Genomic DNA, 15,022 nt, shown 5'->3' with positions numbered 1-15,022 from the left:
AATTCCATTTTCTTTCTTTAATTATTTGCCCAGATTGTCTTGATAAAGACACAGAGGAATTTACATTTGTTGTCCAGGAAGTGTGCACACACACACTACACAAGTATAGCATGAAGTTATATTGGGTGTCAAAACTGGCTGTCATAATTCTTCATGGATACATGACTTCAAACTGGACAAGCATTATGGATGAAGCACTGATCTGAAACCATCCCTGCTGTGATGGAGACACCTGCTGGCCAGAAAGACAGAAGAGAAGCATTACTGAATTGCCTGGAGAATATTGAAAGCCTTCATTGTCTTCTGAAATAAACTTTTGTTTTCAAAGGTTTAGGTCACATCTCCCAATCAAATTAATTGCTCTCAAGAAGCTGTAGAAAGATAAAACTACATACACAAATTATCATACTCTTAGGAAAAGATTAAATTCAGATATTATTTCTCCAGATTAAGTAATTCAGTGGTACACAGCCAACAAATAAGGTTAAATAGATCAGAAGATGCTTTTATAGATTAGATGGATATGCAATAGTAATCAATGCACAGACATCATTAAGTTGATACAAAAGTGCTAAAATACACATTCAGCTGCAGTCATCTTTAATGTAATAAAAGATGAAATAAAATATTCACTAGAATGAAAATGGAAAGACAAATTTGCTCAACAGTCTTTTGAATATAAGAATGTGAGAAAGTCTGCAAATAAGAAGCTACATGAATATGAGAAGGAAAAATGTATGTGAATTTTCAAACAATCCTGAAAAGCAAATCCAGTCCACCCCCAGTCTTGTTATAATGCATAGGGCTGAATTTTTGAAGTGCAGGAGGGATTAGAATAAAATGTATGAAACAAAAACCAATGTACTTTTATTTAACCAAAAAGACAGTACATTGATGTACTTGATTAAATGTCAAATATAAAACATAGTTTCTATGCAATACACTGCAAACCTTGGGACATCAAGGGATTTATTTAGGATCTGTCTACCCTTCCTTTATAAAAATTGCATTTTGTTAATTACATTTTAAGATACTGTGAGTCACTCAGCTATTTTCCCTGTGTGACTATATTGAGCCTTGAGCTGATGATGATGGACGGAATGGAGGTGTTAATTGCTCCTCCTTGACCACAGCTGTTCAGTTTAATGTATGTACCTTAAATGTCTACTCCCATAACCCACAGCCTTCTTTTAAACAGCTGAAAGTGTCCCATCTTCAGCATGAACACCAAAAATCTTTCATTTAACACTCACTCTAAAATAGATTTAAATAGCAATATCAATGTCTATCTATCCATTATCAGAAAGTCACTTATTCTTGGTAGGGATCACAGCAAAATATCAAGCTAATAAGAATTATGGAAAATGAAAACATATAACCATAATTCCTAAAAACAAACCAAAATATATAAAATACAGTATAGTGCCTGAACACTGTGACTATGCATGCATTGAAACAGTAAACCTTTTCATGCCATTGTTAGACATTGGGTGCTGAAGTTTTTATTCTAGCATTTCTAGAAGAGACAACAGTTGCATTTTAGCCATTTAACTGAAACGCATCATTTGCTGTGGTGCGATTTGCTTGGCACAATTGTGATTTCAGCCGCTGCCTTGTGTATGAGTGAAGGTTAGCATTGGAGACAGGGTCCAATTTAAGGGTTAGGAGCAGGAGTGAGGTTGTTGTTGAGTTTGGGCTGAGTGTTAGTGATGAGGGAGCTGGGTCAGCTGCAGAAATCATTGCGATTCCACACAACAGTACACCTCAACTGGCTACAACTTGCTCCAATTCACAATTCCTAATTGTAATCAGCAGGATCGATACGGCAATTTGGGAGCTGGTTGTAGTACAATTCTTGAGTGGAGGGGGTTGGAAAGGCTTCAGGCTGCATATGTGTGCAACATACAAACATGTAGAGTTACGTTCAACTTAGACTTACTGTAAATTACACAATGAGTTTTCATTTAGCAGTAGAGTAGCCCCAACCCCACAATAAATGAAGAAATGTGCCCTGCTTCATTTCACTTCACTGCTTGTACAATAACAAGGATGGGCTGAACATAGCAAACTATCTCTATAATACATAGCAGCCTCATTTGCACACATTCCACGTTAGTGTTTCCATGGTTGTCTGATTTGTCTATTCACGGTCTCAGTCCTTTATCATATGATGTAATAATTATTATCAGAAATGTAATACCATGTGCAGAAGCCACCTTAGTTTTTTCATTGTATGGAACGGAGCTATTTTAGTGACAGTTTCTTACATTTTTGTAAAGAATGAAAGATACCTGGCTTTTAATTTTTAACAGCACAGTTTAAAAAACCACTTGTGCTGCTCCATTTCAGTTCTTATGCTGCGCTTGCTGTTTCTGCATATCCACTTGGGCACATGACCGTTAGTTAATTACTGTGCCTAATTGAAGTCATTTAGAAAAAAAGACCCCAGTGATTTTTAATTTTCTTGAGAAGCCCGGATGATACTGTGCCTTGTAATAACATTTTGCGATAAACATCTTTACAAATGGGATGAGCGATGTATACATCGCTCATCATAAAGCAGAAACAAAATAGACATACACACAGTAATATCAATATTTCAGATTTGACTTTCTTGACCTTACTGCAGAAGCTTGTGTGGAACAAGAACATTTAAACCACTGAAGTGTTTGCAGACGAAATAAAGGAGTTTACTATGGATTGTGGTGTTCTTGGTACATCTGTCTTTTAACATTTGGTTAATAGAAAACTCTGTGTTCTAATCATTTATTTCTACTCAGAGACTTTTAAGCCAAATACTATTTTAACACACAAAGGAAACCAAAAATTAAAGTTACAAACACACAACTTCTCAGTTCTAACTAGTCTTTTGAAGTTTTAATATAACTGCAAATTGATTGTTGCTAGGTTACACTCGCATGCTGAGCCAGTTCCACCATATCAAAAAGAAAGAAAAATGGAAATACAAAGCTAAACAAAAACCACAATAACAAAACATTAAAATTCAACAATTTAAAATTTTGCAAAGACAGAGAAGGTGAAGAAATGCACAGTCAATCTTTTATGAGATAAAATTACTTTTTCAGTCTTTCAAACTGAATACAGTGCTAAATGTAACTTAGAATTCTTGACCTACAGATGAAATCAATTCAAAATCTTGTTTTTGAACAAAAATATCACTGTTTTATGCATGTTTTAATTGTTACTGCTGGGACAAAGAACTATGGTAACAATAACTATAAAGCCAGGCCAGGTAGCACCTATAGTCGAAAATGTAACAGGTAGATATCTATACAAGATGATTCATGCCTAGTTAATGCATGAGGAAAAGTCTGAAGTCTTCCAAACTGAAGCAGCATCACACACATGGTTAACTGCAGCCAGAAAGAGACAGGTGGAGAGCTCTGAGTGAGCTGACAGACAGCGGGAGGACAGAAAGGCCTGGAACTGACCAGCATATGGACCTTTGATCCTCAGGAATTAATCACTGAACTCATAGGGAGGTAAAGAAGTCTTTCATTTCCCTCAGCTTGCTCCCTTAATCCGTCACCTCCTGCACCTTTATCATCTGTTCAGCCTCTAGAAGCGCTGCTGTGAACGTAAATAAACGTTCACAAAGACACTCTGGGCAGTACTGACATCTAGAGGCTGGTCTGCTATGGCTGCTCTCAGGAAAGATAAGAGCACAAAGAGCCGACAGTATAACAGCTGATGTGTGAGAAACATTTTGGGCATCATTACCTTTTCAAGGGGAGACAGAGCTTTCAGCTAAAATGCTCCTAGACCATCTCACAGCCACCTTCAATTACAGCCCAAGGCTTTGAAGTCAAGGTTTAAGTCTTAAACTACTTTTTCACATAACATCCACAGTTGTTTTTTTTTTTTTGCTTTATAGCACGTTCTGAGCAATTTTCCCCTGGATTCCTGATATTGTCGTTACTAGGTCCCCATTACCACTCTTCATAACGTTTTAATGTTTGGCGAGTTTTTATTCTCTTGCTTTAACAAAAGAGAGATATCTGCTTTTGTATGAAAGACACCCTATTAGACATCATGGGATACGCAGGAACCTTAGAATGGGTTTGTGTTTTCTTAAATAGTGTATTTAATTGCTAAATCGGGTGCTTACAAAGGAGGTGCTTTTCTCCTAGAAGCAATGCTGTTGCATGTCTAGGCCACATCCAGATGCTGGTCACAGGCAGAGGGTATTCTCTGGCACCAGAAGGCATGGACGGTCCTTCAGGTTCAGGTCTTTGTTGGTTTTGTTGGTGGGGTGCAGGTGGCTGGAGAACTGCCGGGGAGCACTGGCAAACCGAGGGAGAGTAAAGGCAGTGATGGGGTGGTGGGGATATGAGTTCCTGTACACACTCTGAAGCAAGAGGGGGGCCCCCTCTCTGTCCCACCTAGGGAGCTGTGATTCCAGGAGCCCGAAATTGGTCGGGGGTGCTGGGGACAGAAAGATCTGAAATGAGTGATCCTGAGTGGTTCTCTTAATCACCTTCTAAGTTTCAACCGACGAAAAAAAACATCAAATGGATTTGAAGACAGCTTTGGAAGAAGGTATTCTATTTTTTTTAAAAAGAGTTAAAAACAGTGCAGACAATACTTAATTAGACGTAGTCGGTAGTTGTGATTTTGTTAATATGTTTTACAGAGAAATAATTGGATTGGATGGTGTCCATTAATGTCCCTTTAAATATCCTGTTTTGTGTTATACACAATAAATCATAGATTTTCATTTTTCAAACGTATGTAATTTGGTAAATAAAATAAAACATGTCACAGTACTCAAATATGATTTAAACAAAGTTCTTGTGCTAATCTCTTTTAGGAACCTCAGTAGCAATGTCAATGAGCTTAAAGACAAGAAAGCACAATTTCACTGCATTTAGTTGATTTGAAAGTGTGTATAAGGGCAGCACGGTGTGGGCGATTGCTCCGGTTTCCTTCCACAGTCTAAAGACCTACTGGTGGGTTAGTTGGCTTCTGGGAATTTTGACCCTGGCATGAGTGTGTGCATGTGCATGCCCTGTAATGTACATTCAGTGTGTACCCTGCCTTGCCCCCATTATTTACCAGGACTGGCACTGACTTCCCCAATAAGATCACTTTATTAGCCACATACAATTTCTTGCATTAGGAATTGGAAGAAGTGGTTAGAAGATGGAAGGATGGAAATGTGTATCAATGTATATATGATTTACAAGAAAAACAGAGCATCTCTGTATTTTTGTTGGGGCTTATTTGACAGGGGGAGTTAGTTAGGGAGTAAATTGAATTGAATTGTAACCAAAGCTTGCCTCCAGGGTAGAGTGAGCTCTACGTATATCCATGGCAGCAAAGACTATCTGGTACGCCTGTAGCAGGGATCATTCAATATGAACCTTTTGTAGTAGCAGCATTAACTATCTTGAAAGGTATTGCCTGCCCCCTAGGTCATGTGACTGTTTTTTTTTAGCTTCAGCGGATTGGTTCGTTTGCCACCAGGTTGTGTGGCGCCATGGCCATTGAATCCTGGCAAAGGATAAACTGTTCACATGGTAGGCCTTACCCTGCGCAGGATGATCAGTCCTCTCTGGCACCCAGGCTAGCTTGTCCCCATTCCAGGAACGAAGGGGGGGCAGGGTGGAGTTCCCCCTGCGGTTGTACACCTCATCATATAGGGAAACCAGGTAGTGAGAGCGAGGAGGGTTGTGGTGAGAGAGTAGCAGCTTCTGAGGAAGGCCCTGTAACACACAGGCACATAGACTGTGAAACAGAATTTTATAACAGGGAAACCCCCATGTGTCTCTTCATGTCTTGTTAGAGTGACTGGATGTACAGTACAAAATTTAGACTCTAACACTTATTTAAAAATGAGGGGTAGTGGCTTTAGTGTTCTGGAAACCTGGTGGATGTTTGAATTGTGAATTGTACCAACCATTTTAGTTATGAAAGAGCTAAATAAATCAGCTTCTTCTAGACTGTTTTGCAGGACAAAATACCCATGGGATTCTTAAAATGAGAATGGATTCTTGGGTGATGTGAATGAGTGGAATTGTAAAGGAGGACAAGAGGCAACTTTTGGGGTCTGGCGCTGGGGGGGGGACTGACCTCTCCTCTCCGAAGAGCTGCTCTCCTCACTGTAGCGTCAGGCCTGCTGTCTCGGTGTGGGAGGTAGTCGGATCGCTGGCTGCTGCTGGCAGCGTGAGGCTGTTTGGTGAACTGTACGAAACAAGCATGGAGAAGCAGGTGGAGAGCACAGAGCGGAACAGGAGCTCTGCAACATGACAGCTTCACTGTGTGCTCAATGAAGCTGCCACCCCAACACATTTACATTACATCTCCAAAACATCTTTTTTTTTGCCCAAGTTCTAAACGGACTGGAATGTCTGCTCAATCAAAAAAAAAACCTTTACCGCCAGCTTAGTGGCACAGCCGCCAGCTGTTTTTATTATGTGTGTGAAGGGGCAAAGAGGAAACTGAGGCTCTGCCATGCATAAACGAAGATGAAATACCATATTTGTGGGCTAGACCTCCCAGGAACCCTGCCATTAGCACACTGTGCAAAGTCTTCAAAGACGCTTTAGCCCACTGGACTGAAACTGTTCATTATTTTAAAATATATATAAATAATTGTAGGACAGATTAACCGTGCCTCATGTGGTAAACTCAAATTCCACATATGTGCTCATTGGGTGGTTAATGAACTGTGACACGCAAAATGTAAATACAAACAGAGGCCCATCTGATAATGTGTAATTGGGCAATCACAAAATCCACCCAAACAGGGTCCCTGTCAGAACAATAACTGCAAAAAGATGTCGACTTGCAGCTTACAACTATTTTTAGCAAATTAAGTACTTCCAGTCCTACGCTTTGATCTTGAGATTAACCCTTTGGCCAGACTCTCTGCAACATAGGCATAAATAAAAAAATAGAAAAACCTCAAAATGAGAAATGCCACACACCAGGGGCAAACAGCTTGTTTGAAATTCTAAAATGATTCAATATTATGTACGAAGAAAAAAGAAGAATCAGAAATAGTCATTATAATAGTACTAGAGTAGGTGGCACAGTGGCAATCCAGTTAGTTTTATAAGGAGTTTCCAAGTTCTACCTGTACTCAAATGAGTTTTTATCCAGTAATCTAGTTTCCAGCCACCTTCCAAACACACAATGCTGGCTAGCTTAATAATTGTCTTTCAACTGATTCTGTTTGTTTGGACACGTGTGCTTTAACTTCAGTCAATTGTGACCACTACTGGTTTCTTGGCTAGGCTGAAGTTCCAATTTACTTAATTTAAAACAATCCACAATACACTGAACACAACACAACAAAAACCTATGAGACATACGTGTATTATGAGAAAAATAAATAATATAATAAAGTAAAATGTAGAAAAATGTAAGAAAATGTAGTAAAATGTCTATTTTAATGAGAGTTTTAGCCATTGGGATAAAATATTATAATTCCTTTGAATCTAGGTAGTCTAAATCTAATTGCACAGATTCACTGCGCAGGGGATGGTCATGACAGTCAATGATTAATTTGACCTTCTGCACTATTTGTTTGACTAGATGTCTGAAAGCTGTAGCTATTGTGAGCAAATCATTTTGCTGGCTACCTTCACAATCCTGCTAAGTTTGTTTTTATTTCATGCATTAAGGTCATCGAAACAGGCCCCTGAGGTGAATGTTAGGACAGAGTCAGTGAAAGTTCAACAGAATAAAGTCATTGTTGCAGTACAAACATTAAATGAGCTGGGTTTTATTTGGAAGAACACTGTTGGCTCATCCATGTTTTCCTCAAAACTTAGCTTGTAATCAACAGTGGCGTCAAGATATTGTTGACAATTTCACTTTCTTGCTCCTCAATGACTGTTGGCTTTTCAGCTGGTGGTTGCTTTCTATGATGACAAATTAAGCTGAAGGATTTCTTACACCAATAAACAAAATAATCTACTACAAGCCCACAATGTTTACATCTTGGGGGAGACTGACAACGACAAAGTAATCAGCAAACGTAATGAATTGTGTTTCTGTCCTCAAAACAGCTTCTACAGCTGTCTGTATACAGAACGTATAGGTTGGGGGATAGCACACAGCACAGAGGAGACCTAGTAGAAGAACAATGCTACTCTGATATAAAACCATTTACTCTCACTCTCTGTGACCTGTTAGTCAAAAACCTAAGATTAGAAGTCTAGATTAAAATTTAAGAATAATCTCTCCACTAAAAAGTGTATTTTAATGCTGTTAAAGGATGATGAGAAATCTATAAATAAAAGCTTGGCATGTGTCTTAGGACCTTCTATACAGTATGTAAACATCAAAGATTCTGTAGTCTGAGGGGAGCATCTTCAACTGCTCTATTAGCCCTGAAGGAAAATTGCATGGGATCCATTGGTGTTCTACCTGGTGGAGTACAATGCCTTTTAACAAATTTCTCAAATGACTTCATAACTACATAGGTCAATGCCACTGGTCTGAAACCATTTCATGTCTTGAAAGCTATGCTTCCGGGATGCGCTCTGGGTTGGTACAGCCCTTAATAACAGTAAGAAGCATTCTGTTAATGGATAATACTGTGGCAATTTTCCGTTATTTAAATCTAATTTTAAAAAAGAAGACTTGTATAGCCCAGTTTCTGCAAAGTGTCAAGAACAGGAGTGACAGCACATTAAACAAACTTATTGAAAACAGTAAAAGCCTGCTGCTTGGTGATCTTTGTGTGCAACTTCCCCCTCAGAGTCTTCATCGCCCGTTTCCCACACAAATCAAGTGTGGCCCTAAAATGTAGCTGTATAAAAATGTATAAACCAGTCTGGTTCTTCTCTCAGGTGGAGAAGTTAGATCTCATTAGGTCATAAACAGCACCGCAGTGCAGACTAAACACACCTTACCTGCAGCCTCTCCTCCACCCAGTTCCCAATGAGAACTTTATTGGAGTACTGTTGCTCTATCTTCCAACCAGGCATTTTCCATTTGCGTGGATCTCTTTGTGCACCCGCCATGCCTGAGGAAAAGGGGACAACTTCCTTTGACAATTTTAACTTTTGTCAATGCTGAGCAGCAGCTTCTAGCACTGGGGTTCGAATCGCTTAGTGTCCAAAGCGGGGAGGTGAAAGAGGCCTAATGTTTCACTTCCATGTGCTTCTGTGGCTCACTTACACGGAATACGTGTTCTGTTGCCATGGACACAGCAAACATTATCTCCAGGCAACAGCAATTCTATGTTGCAGACAGCAGCGAAGAGCAAGTTACCAAATGCCTCATGGCCTTTGGCGTTTTTTGTAGTTTCTCAGTCAAGGGGGCCTTTCACAACTGAAACACTCGAAAGCAACACTTCCATTAGAACAGATGATAGAAACAATAGAAAGCAAATTATTTATTTAGTTATTTTAAAGATGCACCTAATTATTAGGGAAGCCCACAGCTTCCAGGATAGAAAAGGAAAAAGGTGTAATTCCTTCACAATTGCTTTATTTTTTGCTGGTATATACTCACTGGTGAATAAACTGAAGTTTAGCTTGTATTCAAAGCATAAAGCATTTTCAGGCAAAACCATACAGATGAAAACTGAGGCTTTTACATGGCAGAAAAATTGCATAGGTTTCCTACACTTTATTGACATAATGTGCACAATTTGACTTGCTCAGTGACAGCTCCAGTGCTTCAAAAAATGTTTTGTGCTGTTACAAAATCTTTTACATATCTCTACAAATCAAAAAATATCATGCTCTGTATCCTGCAAAATATCATTCTTTACTCATTTCTTTGTTTCTTGGTCCTGATTTTGTCCTGTATTTTTCTACAGCAATTGTTTTTTTGTTCTATAATAAGGTAATTACAATACAAGATCCCATGCTGGCATTGCATCTCAACATTAAAGTAACAAAACTCATTCGTTCAGGAGCTTCTAGTTCTGCTCTTCAGGGATTGAAATCCAGCAAGTTTTCTATGTCTCTATAAATCAGCAACAGTTAAGAGCTGTGGAGAAGGGAGAAAACAATCCAGTTAATATTTAATTGGATCAATTTAGCACTTTTCCCAGGTGGAGATCAGCTTAGATAGACACAGAAAACCTACAAGATGCCCAATCCCTAAGGACTGGAGCTAGAGAGACCTTATATTGCTGTAATGTTAATACTTTCACTGAAAAAAAGGGACTTTGGATGTTTCTACAGCATGGGACCTAGGTTATGATTAACATTCGCAGTCCCTATTCAAAGAGTTTTCACATAGTTCACGATGCTGTCTAAGCCCAGCCGTGATGAGGGGAAGCTCAGCCAGCCGTTGCTTAAGTTTATGATGCCATGGAAGCCATCTGACACATGCTGCCAGGTGACGGGCACACCCAGGTCCTCCAGGCGCTTCTTGAAGAGTATCCCATCATCCCTGAGCACATCGTACTCGCAGGTCAGAATAAACATGGGTGGCATCTTGCGGACGATAGCATCTTCTGCCAGTAAAGGGGAAACCGCAGGCTCCAGGCCTCCCTTGACTACGTCATAAACTTCTCCATCATAAGAAGATACCACTTTAGGGACAAAACGACGGGCTTTGCATTCTGCTGGGAGGTTGTCCGGGGACAGCCACTTTCGGTACTTTAGCTTGAGGTCAGCAGGCACATGGTTTCCCTCTAAGACATCTGGAATTACAGATGTGTCACCATTTAGGTACTGAATAAAATAGAAGGGCACCCGGGCACGGAAGAGAATAGGCACAGCATGGTTCTGCTGATAGGAGGGGAGGTTGAAGTCTGCCATCTGCAGGGCAGGATAGATCAAGACCTGGGCACACGGAGCAGTGAGAGAACCATCTTCCTTTTCTGCCATCCGCTGGCAGAGAGCAGCTGCCAAGTTCCCTCCGGCGCTGTCCCCTCCGACGGCCACTCTGCAGGGATCCACCCCAAATTCCGCTTCCGCCACCCGAAGGAAGTGACTGGTGGCCGCATGGCAATCGTCCAGCTGCACTGGGTATCTGTGCTCCGGAGCCAGCCGATACCTTCAAGAGAACATAGTTAAAAGCCCCGCTGCTCTTGGGGTAGAGAGTACTAATGTAATGAAAAACGACGACCTTAGGTCTCAGGAGATTGGTGTCTTTAGACTACAAACATTTTCCAAAACAGTACCTGATCAAGCTTGTTAAAAATCACATTTTCTATGGTAAAGTAAACAACATATAAACACATGGAATATATTTTATTATAAACCAGATCTGATAATATAGTGCTTTATTTATGAAAGTCCAAAAGTCTGAGCCAAGCTGGACTTCAGGTAATAATCTAAAGCCTTTAGATATCTAAGCAAAATGAACTAGGCATTCTTTTATTTAACATCTGCTTTTTAACTAAATTTATAGTGAGCTAATGAATTGTTGTTTAGATTTTAGTGTAAATGCATTGCCTGTGTTCTCTCATGAAAACTGGATGTGACACCTAGAAGCACTGCCAAATTAGACCTTTTGCTGTCAAAACCAGATCTGCCAAGCCCACAGGATTTTACTGTTAAAACACAGTAAAAGGTATACCAGGCCCTTTGACAAATTTGGGGGCCCAAATTTCTCTTGCTGGAGACTGAAAAATCTATCTAGCCCATTGTAAATAGAACAGAGCTGCCAGCAGGAATGTCAAGACCTCATTATAGTAATGCTGTTCCCAGCTCAGATTGTTAATGTCAACCACTGTGAGGTGACAGTGACACAAATGAGAGATAAACCACAGAGCACAGATTATCTCCTAATTTATTAGGATACAGCAGATCGGTAAAAAATATCCAAATAATCAGTTTTCAACTAATTAATGGTGTTTGAAAAGGACAAACAGTGTGATGTCTTACAATATGCATTATACATATTTATTTCATAAAGGCCATTAGAAATATTTCCTTTTTGTTTATAGTTTTAATACTTTTAACCCTATAAAAGGCTTTTAGAAGACAAACTTCTTCCAGGTATAGAAATGTCAGCATAAACTTACTCAACATTTACCACAGTGGTCTCAGATTCCTTGGCGATGTATCTGCATACCTCATCATAGACATCTATGGAAATGTAAAGACGGAATTTGACAAACATCCAAACGCCTTAAAGAATCACTTCCTTTGATATGACTTTCCTCTGAAACAGGTGCACTAATGATGGGAAAGGGCATTCATTCCACAGAAGCAATAGTAGCACTTTAATTTTATCCATCTAGTACCAACACTAGCGCAAAATCCTGGCAGCAATCTTACATGTTTCACTTATAGATCGTGCAGACCACAAGACATCAAAGAAAAATAATGAGGATCTGATCGTTATATATTGCACACTAAAGCACTCCAGTGTTTTCTATGCAGCATTATGACTTTAACAAGGAATCAGAAAACAACCCTTAGGTATAATAACAGTCTGTATCTATTTGACTTGCATTTATTATTCTGTATATCCTTAAAGACATTTTCTATTTTAGTCCCTGTTGTTAATGCTTCCTATGTTATTCAAAAGACAGACATGTAGGGCTCGTGCTGTTCCAGATTGTTGCTAATACCAGTAATTATAACCCCTAGCAATTATCACATTCTCTACCTTAGAGGATCCTAAGGCTGGTACAGATGGGAAGGCCCTCATTCCATGCATAAGCAGAGCACGGTACTGTGAATAATAAGCTGGGCAGCTTACCAATGCTTCCCATCACCCAGCCTCCTCCGTGGAAGTAGACAAGGCCTCTTCGCTTGCCCGCCGAGGGGGCCGTGGGCTGGTATACTCGGACTGGCACTTCCGCAAACACCAGGTCCTTGATCAGGAGCCCCGGAGGCGCCGACTTCTTCGGGGCTAAAAAGCGAGCTATGACCCAGCGTGTGAAGACTACCTGGTGGCATAGCCCCAGCCTTTCAAAGATCCGTCCCTGTTGGAGGGAACAAAAGGCAAGGGAGAAGTGCACATTGCATTGCAGGGCTGCCTGGATTTTATGGTAAAGAGAAAAGCCAGTGCTATTGGGATGTTATTGTTATTGAGTTTCCATGACAAATATACAGTAAATAAGCATTGTGTGTGTTAGAGGCCAGTAACTGATGTTCCCCTTGAGTTTGTCTAACCAGACATTTAAAGTTCTGATAAGAGAAACCCACCTCACCTACTGCTGGAGCCATATGCCAGTAGCACCAGTACACCCCAGATCAGGTGGACACCTACAGAATCATCAGTTGAATTAAGGGGGAATTTTAGGGAGCCAAGGTCTTGCACAATATATTGGAAATTAACCAATATATTGGTAATGCCTCCACTATTAGAACCAGTGTCAGGTTTAAGAATCTATCTGAAGGACAGCACCTGCTACACCAGCTAGACCTGCTGTCTCCTGTCACTGTAATGGAAAACTAGATTGTTAATTCTGGCTAGTGCAACCTCATGGTCCCTCAACACAGTCTGCAGTAGCAACCTGTTTGTTTTTTCTCTGAGGGCTTCCAACCAAATCCTGACCCAAGGCTCATCCTGCTCAGTTTTTGAGCTACAATGTGGCAACACTGCTCCTGGAATGCCCCTGTCCAGTCGCTTTTAGTGGTATAGTAACCCCAGAGAAAATTTAAACTTATTAAATCAACAATTTCTAAACAATTTAATTAATTATGATGATAGGAAGTGATTTGATAAATTAAGTAATTAAGAAATTACATGAAACATAAAATGTCTTCCCTTGAGGACTACAATTTTCTTAACTGAGCTCATTACGTGCTTGATTGTTCAATTACTTACCAATGTCCGTAATTGTTAGAAACAGGTGATTTGGAGGGACCAACTGCAACAGACCAGTGCAAGAGATGCCTGAGCTAGTCCCTTCACTGCTGCTGTTTTTGGTATATTGCTATGGTTTTTTAGTTCACATGTTCACTAAGTGTGTGACACGTCATCATCTTTTAGGCATCTCCCAGCCCAGAGTCACCCAGTGATTCCTCCAAAAACTTGTGACCTCTATTATTCAACCAGGCCAGCTTTCTATTGCAGGAAAATTTAACATGAATAGTTTTCTGGGGGATTTTCTGACCATAAAAGGTCCAAGGACTGAAAGAGCCCCATTATGTTCTCCTACTCTAAATGTGAGCACACCAGAATCTAGTATCATAAAGCAGGGGTGACTAAAAGGACAAATACAGTATACTGGAGTCCCTGACAGCTTCTGTATCCACAGCCTTAGCCCATTATAAATTAATATTCACCGTCTTAACTTTATTTTTCAGCCTTAAGTGCTTGTTAGAGGGAAACAAAACAGGGTGTGGTGGTTCGCCCTTTCTTTGCATTGTTCAATTGCATTTTTTGTAGCTTGCATGCCCTCCATGTATATTCTTTTCCAAAGAGGATGTCTCTAAATTGTACACGTGTGTAACCTCCGATGGACAGTGTGTATCTGGCCTTGTGTCCTGTGTCTGCCAAGTTAGACTCAATTCTTATATTTACCCAAGAATGTGGCAGCATTGTAGCATTGGTTGACTCCCTTGGCGAAGACTGATAAATGTATCTTGTGATCAATTTTGATCGAATATAGCCAGGATTTAGCCAGGAAGACTGTGCATAGGAAATGTAACAACCATGTAGGTAACATAAACCAAAAAATACACAATTTGTGATGTAAAAATAACAGTAATGGTTTTGACTTTGTTAGTCCTTGAAAAGCTCAGCGGCAATACTCACCACAAGCGCTATCCCAACGAACAAACCATGAATTGAGTGTAGTTTCCATTGGCTAGGTACTCCCGGTGGGATTTCCGAGTTCATTAACTCAGAATAAACAAGTCCGATTAAAAGCAGAAGGAAAGCTGCAAACAATGCAGCGAAGCCTATTATTAAAATCGCTGTGCTCAACTCCATTACAGCCCCACGACACCAGTACAAAGAATGCTCAGCCCCCACCCCCTAGTCCACACCTGATTGAATTATCTCGCAAAACCTTATCTAGCCTTTTGAATATTCATAGCATGGCAAAGTGGTTGCGCTGTCCAAATAAAAGTGAAAGAAGCAAACTGGCAGATTAGCTCGGTGGTGGAACTTGGTCTTTACAAAT

General features: G+C 40.1%; 2 protein-coding genes across 4 annotated transcripts; both read right to left on the bottom strand.

The window, feature by feature from the left end:
- Positions 1 to 104: 104 nt before the first annotated feature.
- On the bottom strand, positions 105 to 9,258 carry cfap107 (cilia and flagella associated protein 107). 3 transcript variants are annotated; one of them, XR_001477095.2, is made up of 5 exons: positions 8,886 to 9,258; positions 6,094 to 6,204; positions 5,552 to 5,726; positions 4,130 to 4,446; positions 105 to 232 (listed from the first exon to the last, which is right to left on the bottom strand). XR_001477095.2 is itself a non-coding variant. In XM_015337283.2 (5 exons), the coding sequence occupies exons 1-5, from the start codon at positions 8,994 to 8,996 to the stop codon at positions 4,193 to 4,195; spliced, it is 552 nt and encodes a 183-aa protein (XP_015192769.1). In that variant the 5' UTR covers positions 8,997 to 9,258; the 3' UTR covers positions 2,863 to 4,192. The 3 variants fall into 3 exon arrangements, 2 of the variants coding, with proteins under 2 accessions (XP_015192769.1, XP_006642078.1); XM_015337283.2 differs by lacking the exon at positions 105 to 232 and having other exon boundaries at positions 2,863 to 4,304; positions 4,404 to 4,446; XM_006642015.3 differs by lacking the exon at positions 105 to 232 and having other exon boundaries at positions 2,863 to 4,446.
- Positions 9,259 to 9,445: 187 nt separating this feature from the next.
- Positions 9,446 to 14,890, bottom strand: aadacl4 (arylacetamide deacetylase-like 4). Its single transcript, XM_006641926.3, has 4 exons — positions 14,653 to 14,890; positions 12,646 to 12,871; positions 11,963 to 12,026; positions 9,446 to 10,989 (listed from the first exon to the last, which is right to left on the bottom strand). Exons 1-4 carry the CDS (start codon positions 14,827 to 14,829, stop codon positions 10,209 to 10,211), a joined length of 1,248 nt encoding a protein of 415 aa, XP_006641989.2. The 5' UTR covers positions 14,830 to 14,890; the 3' UTR covers positions 9,446 to 10,208.
- Positions 14,891 to 15,022: the final 132 nt, after the last annotated feature.

Source organism: Lepisosteus oculatus, chromosome 25 (assembly GCF_040954835.1).
Source record: "Lepisosteus oculatus isolate fLepOcu1 chromosome 25, fLepOcu1.hap2, whole genome shotgun sequence".
NCBI lineage: Eukaryota > Metazoa > Chordata > Actinopteri > Semionotiformes > Lepisosteidae > Lepisosteus > Lepisosteus oculatus.
The sequence above is the reverse complement of the archived record's forward strand: the minus strand, read 5'-3'. Positions and strand labels throughout refer to the sequence as shown.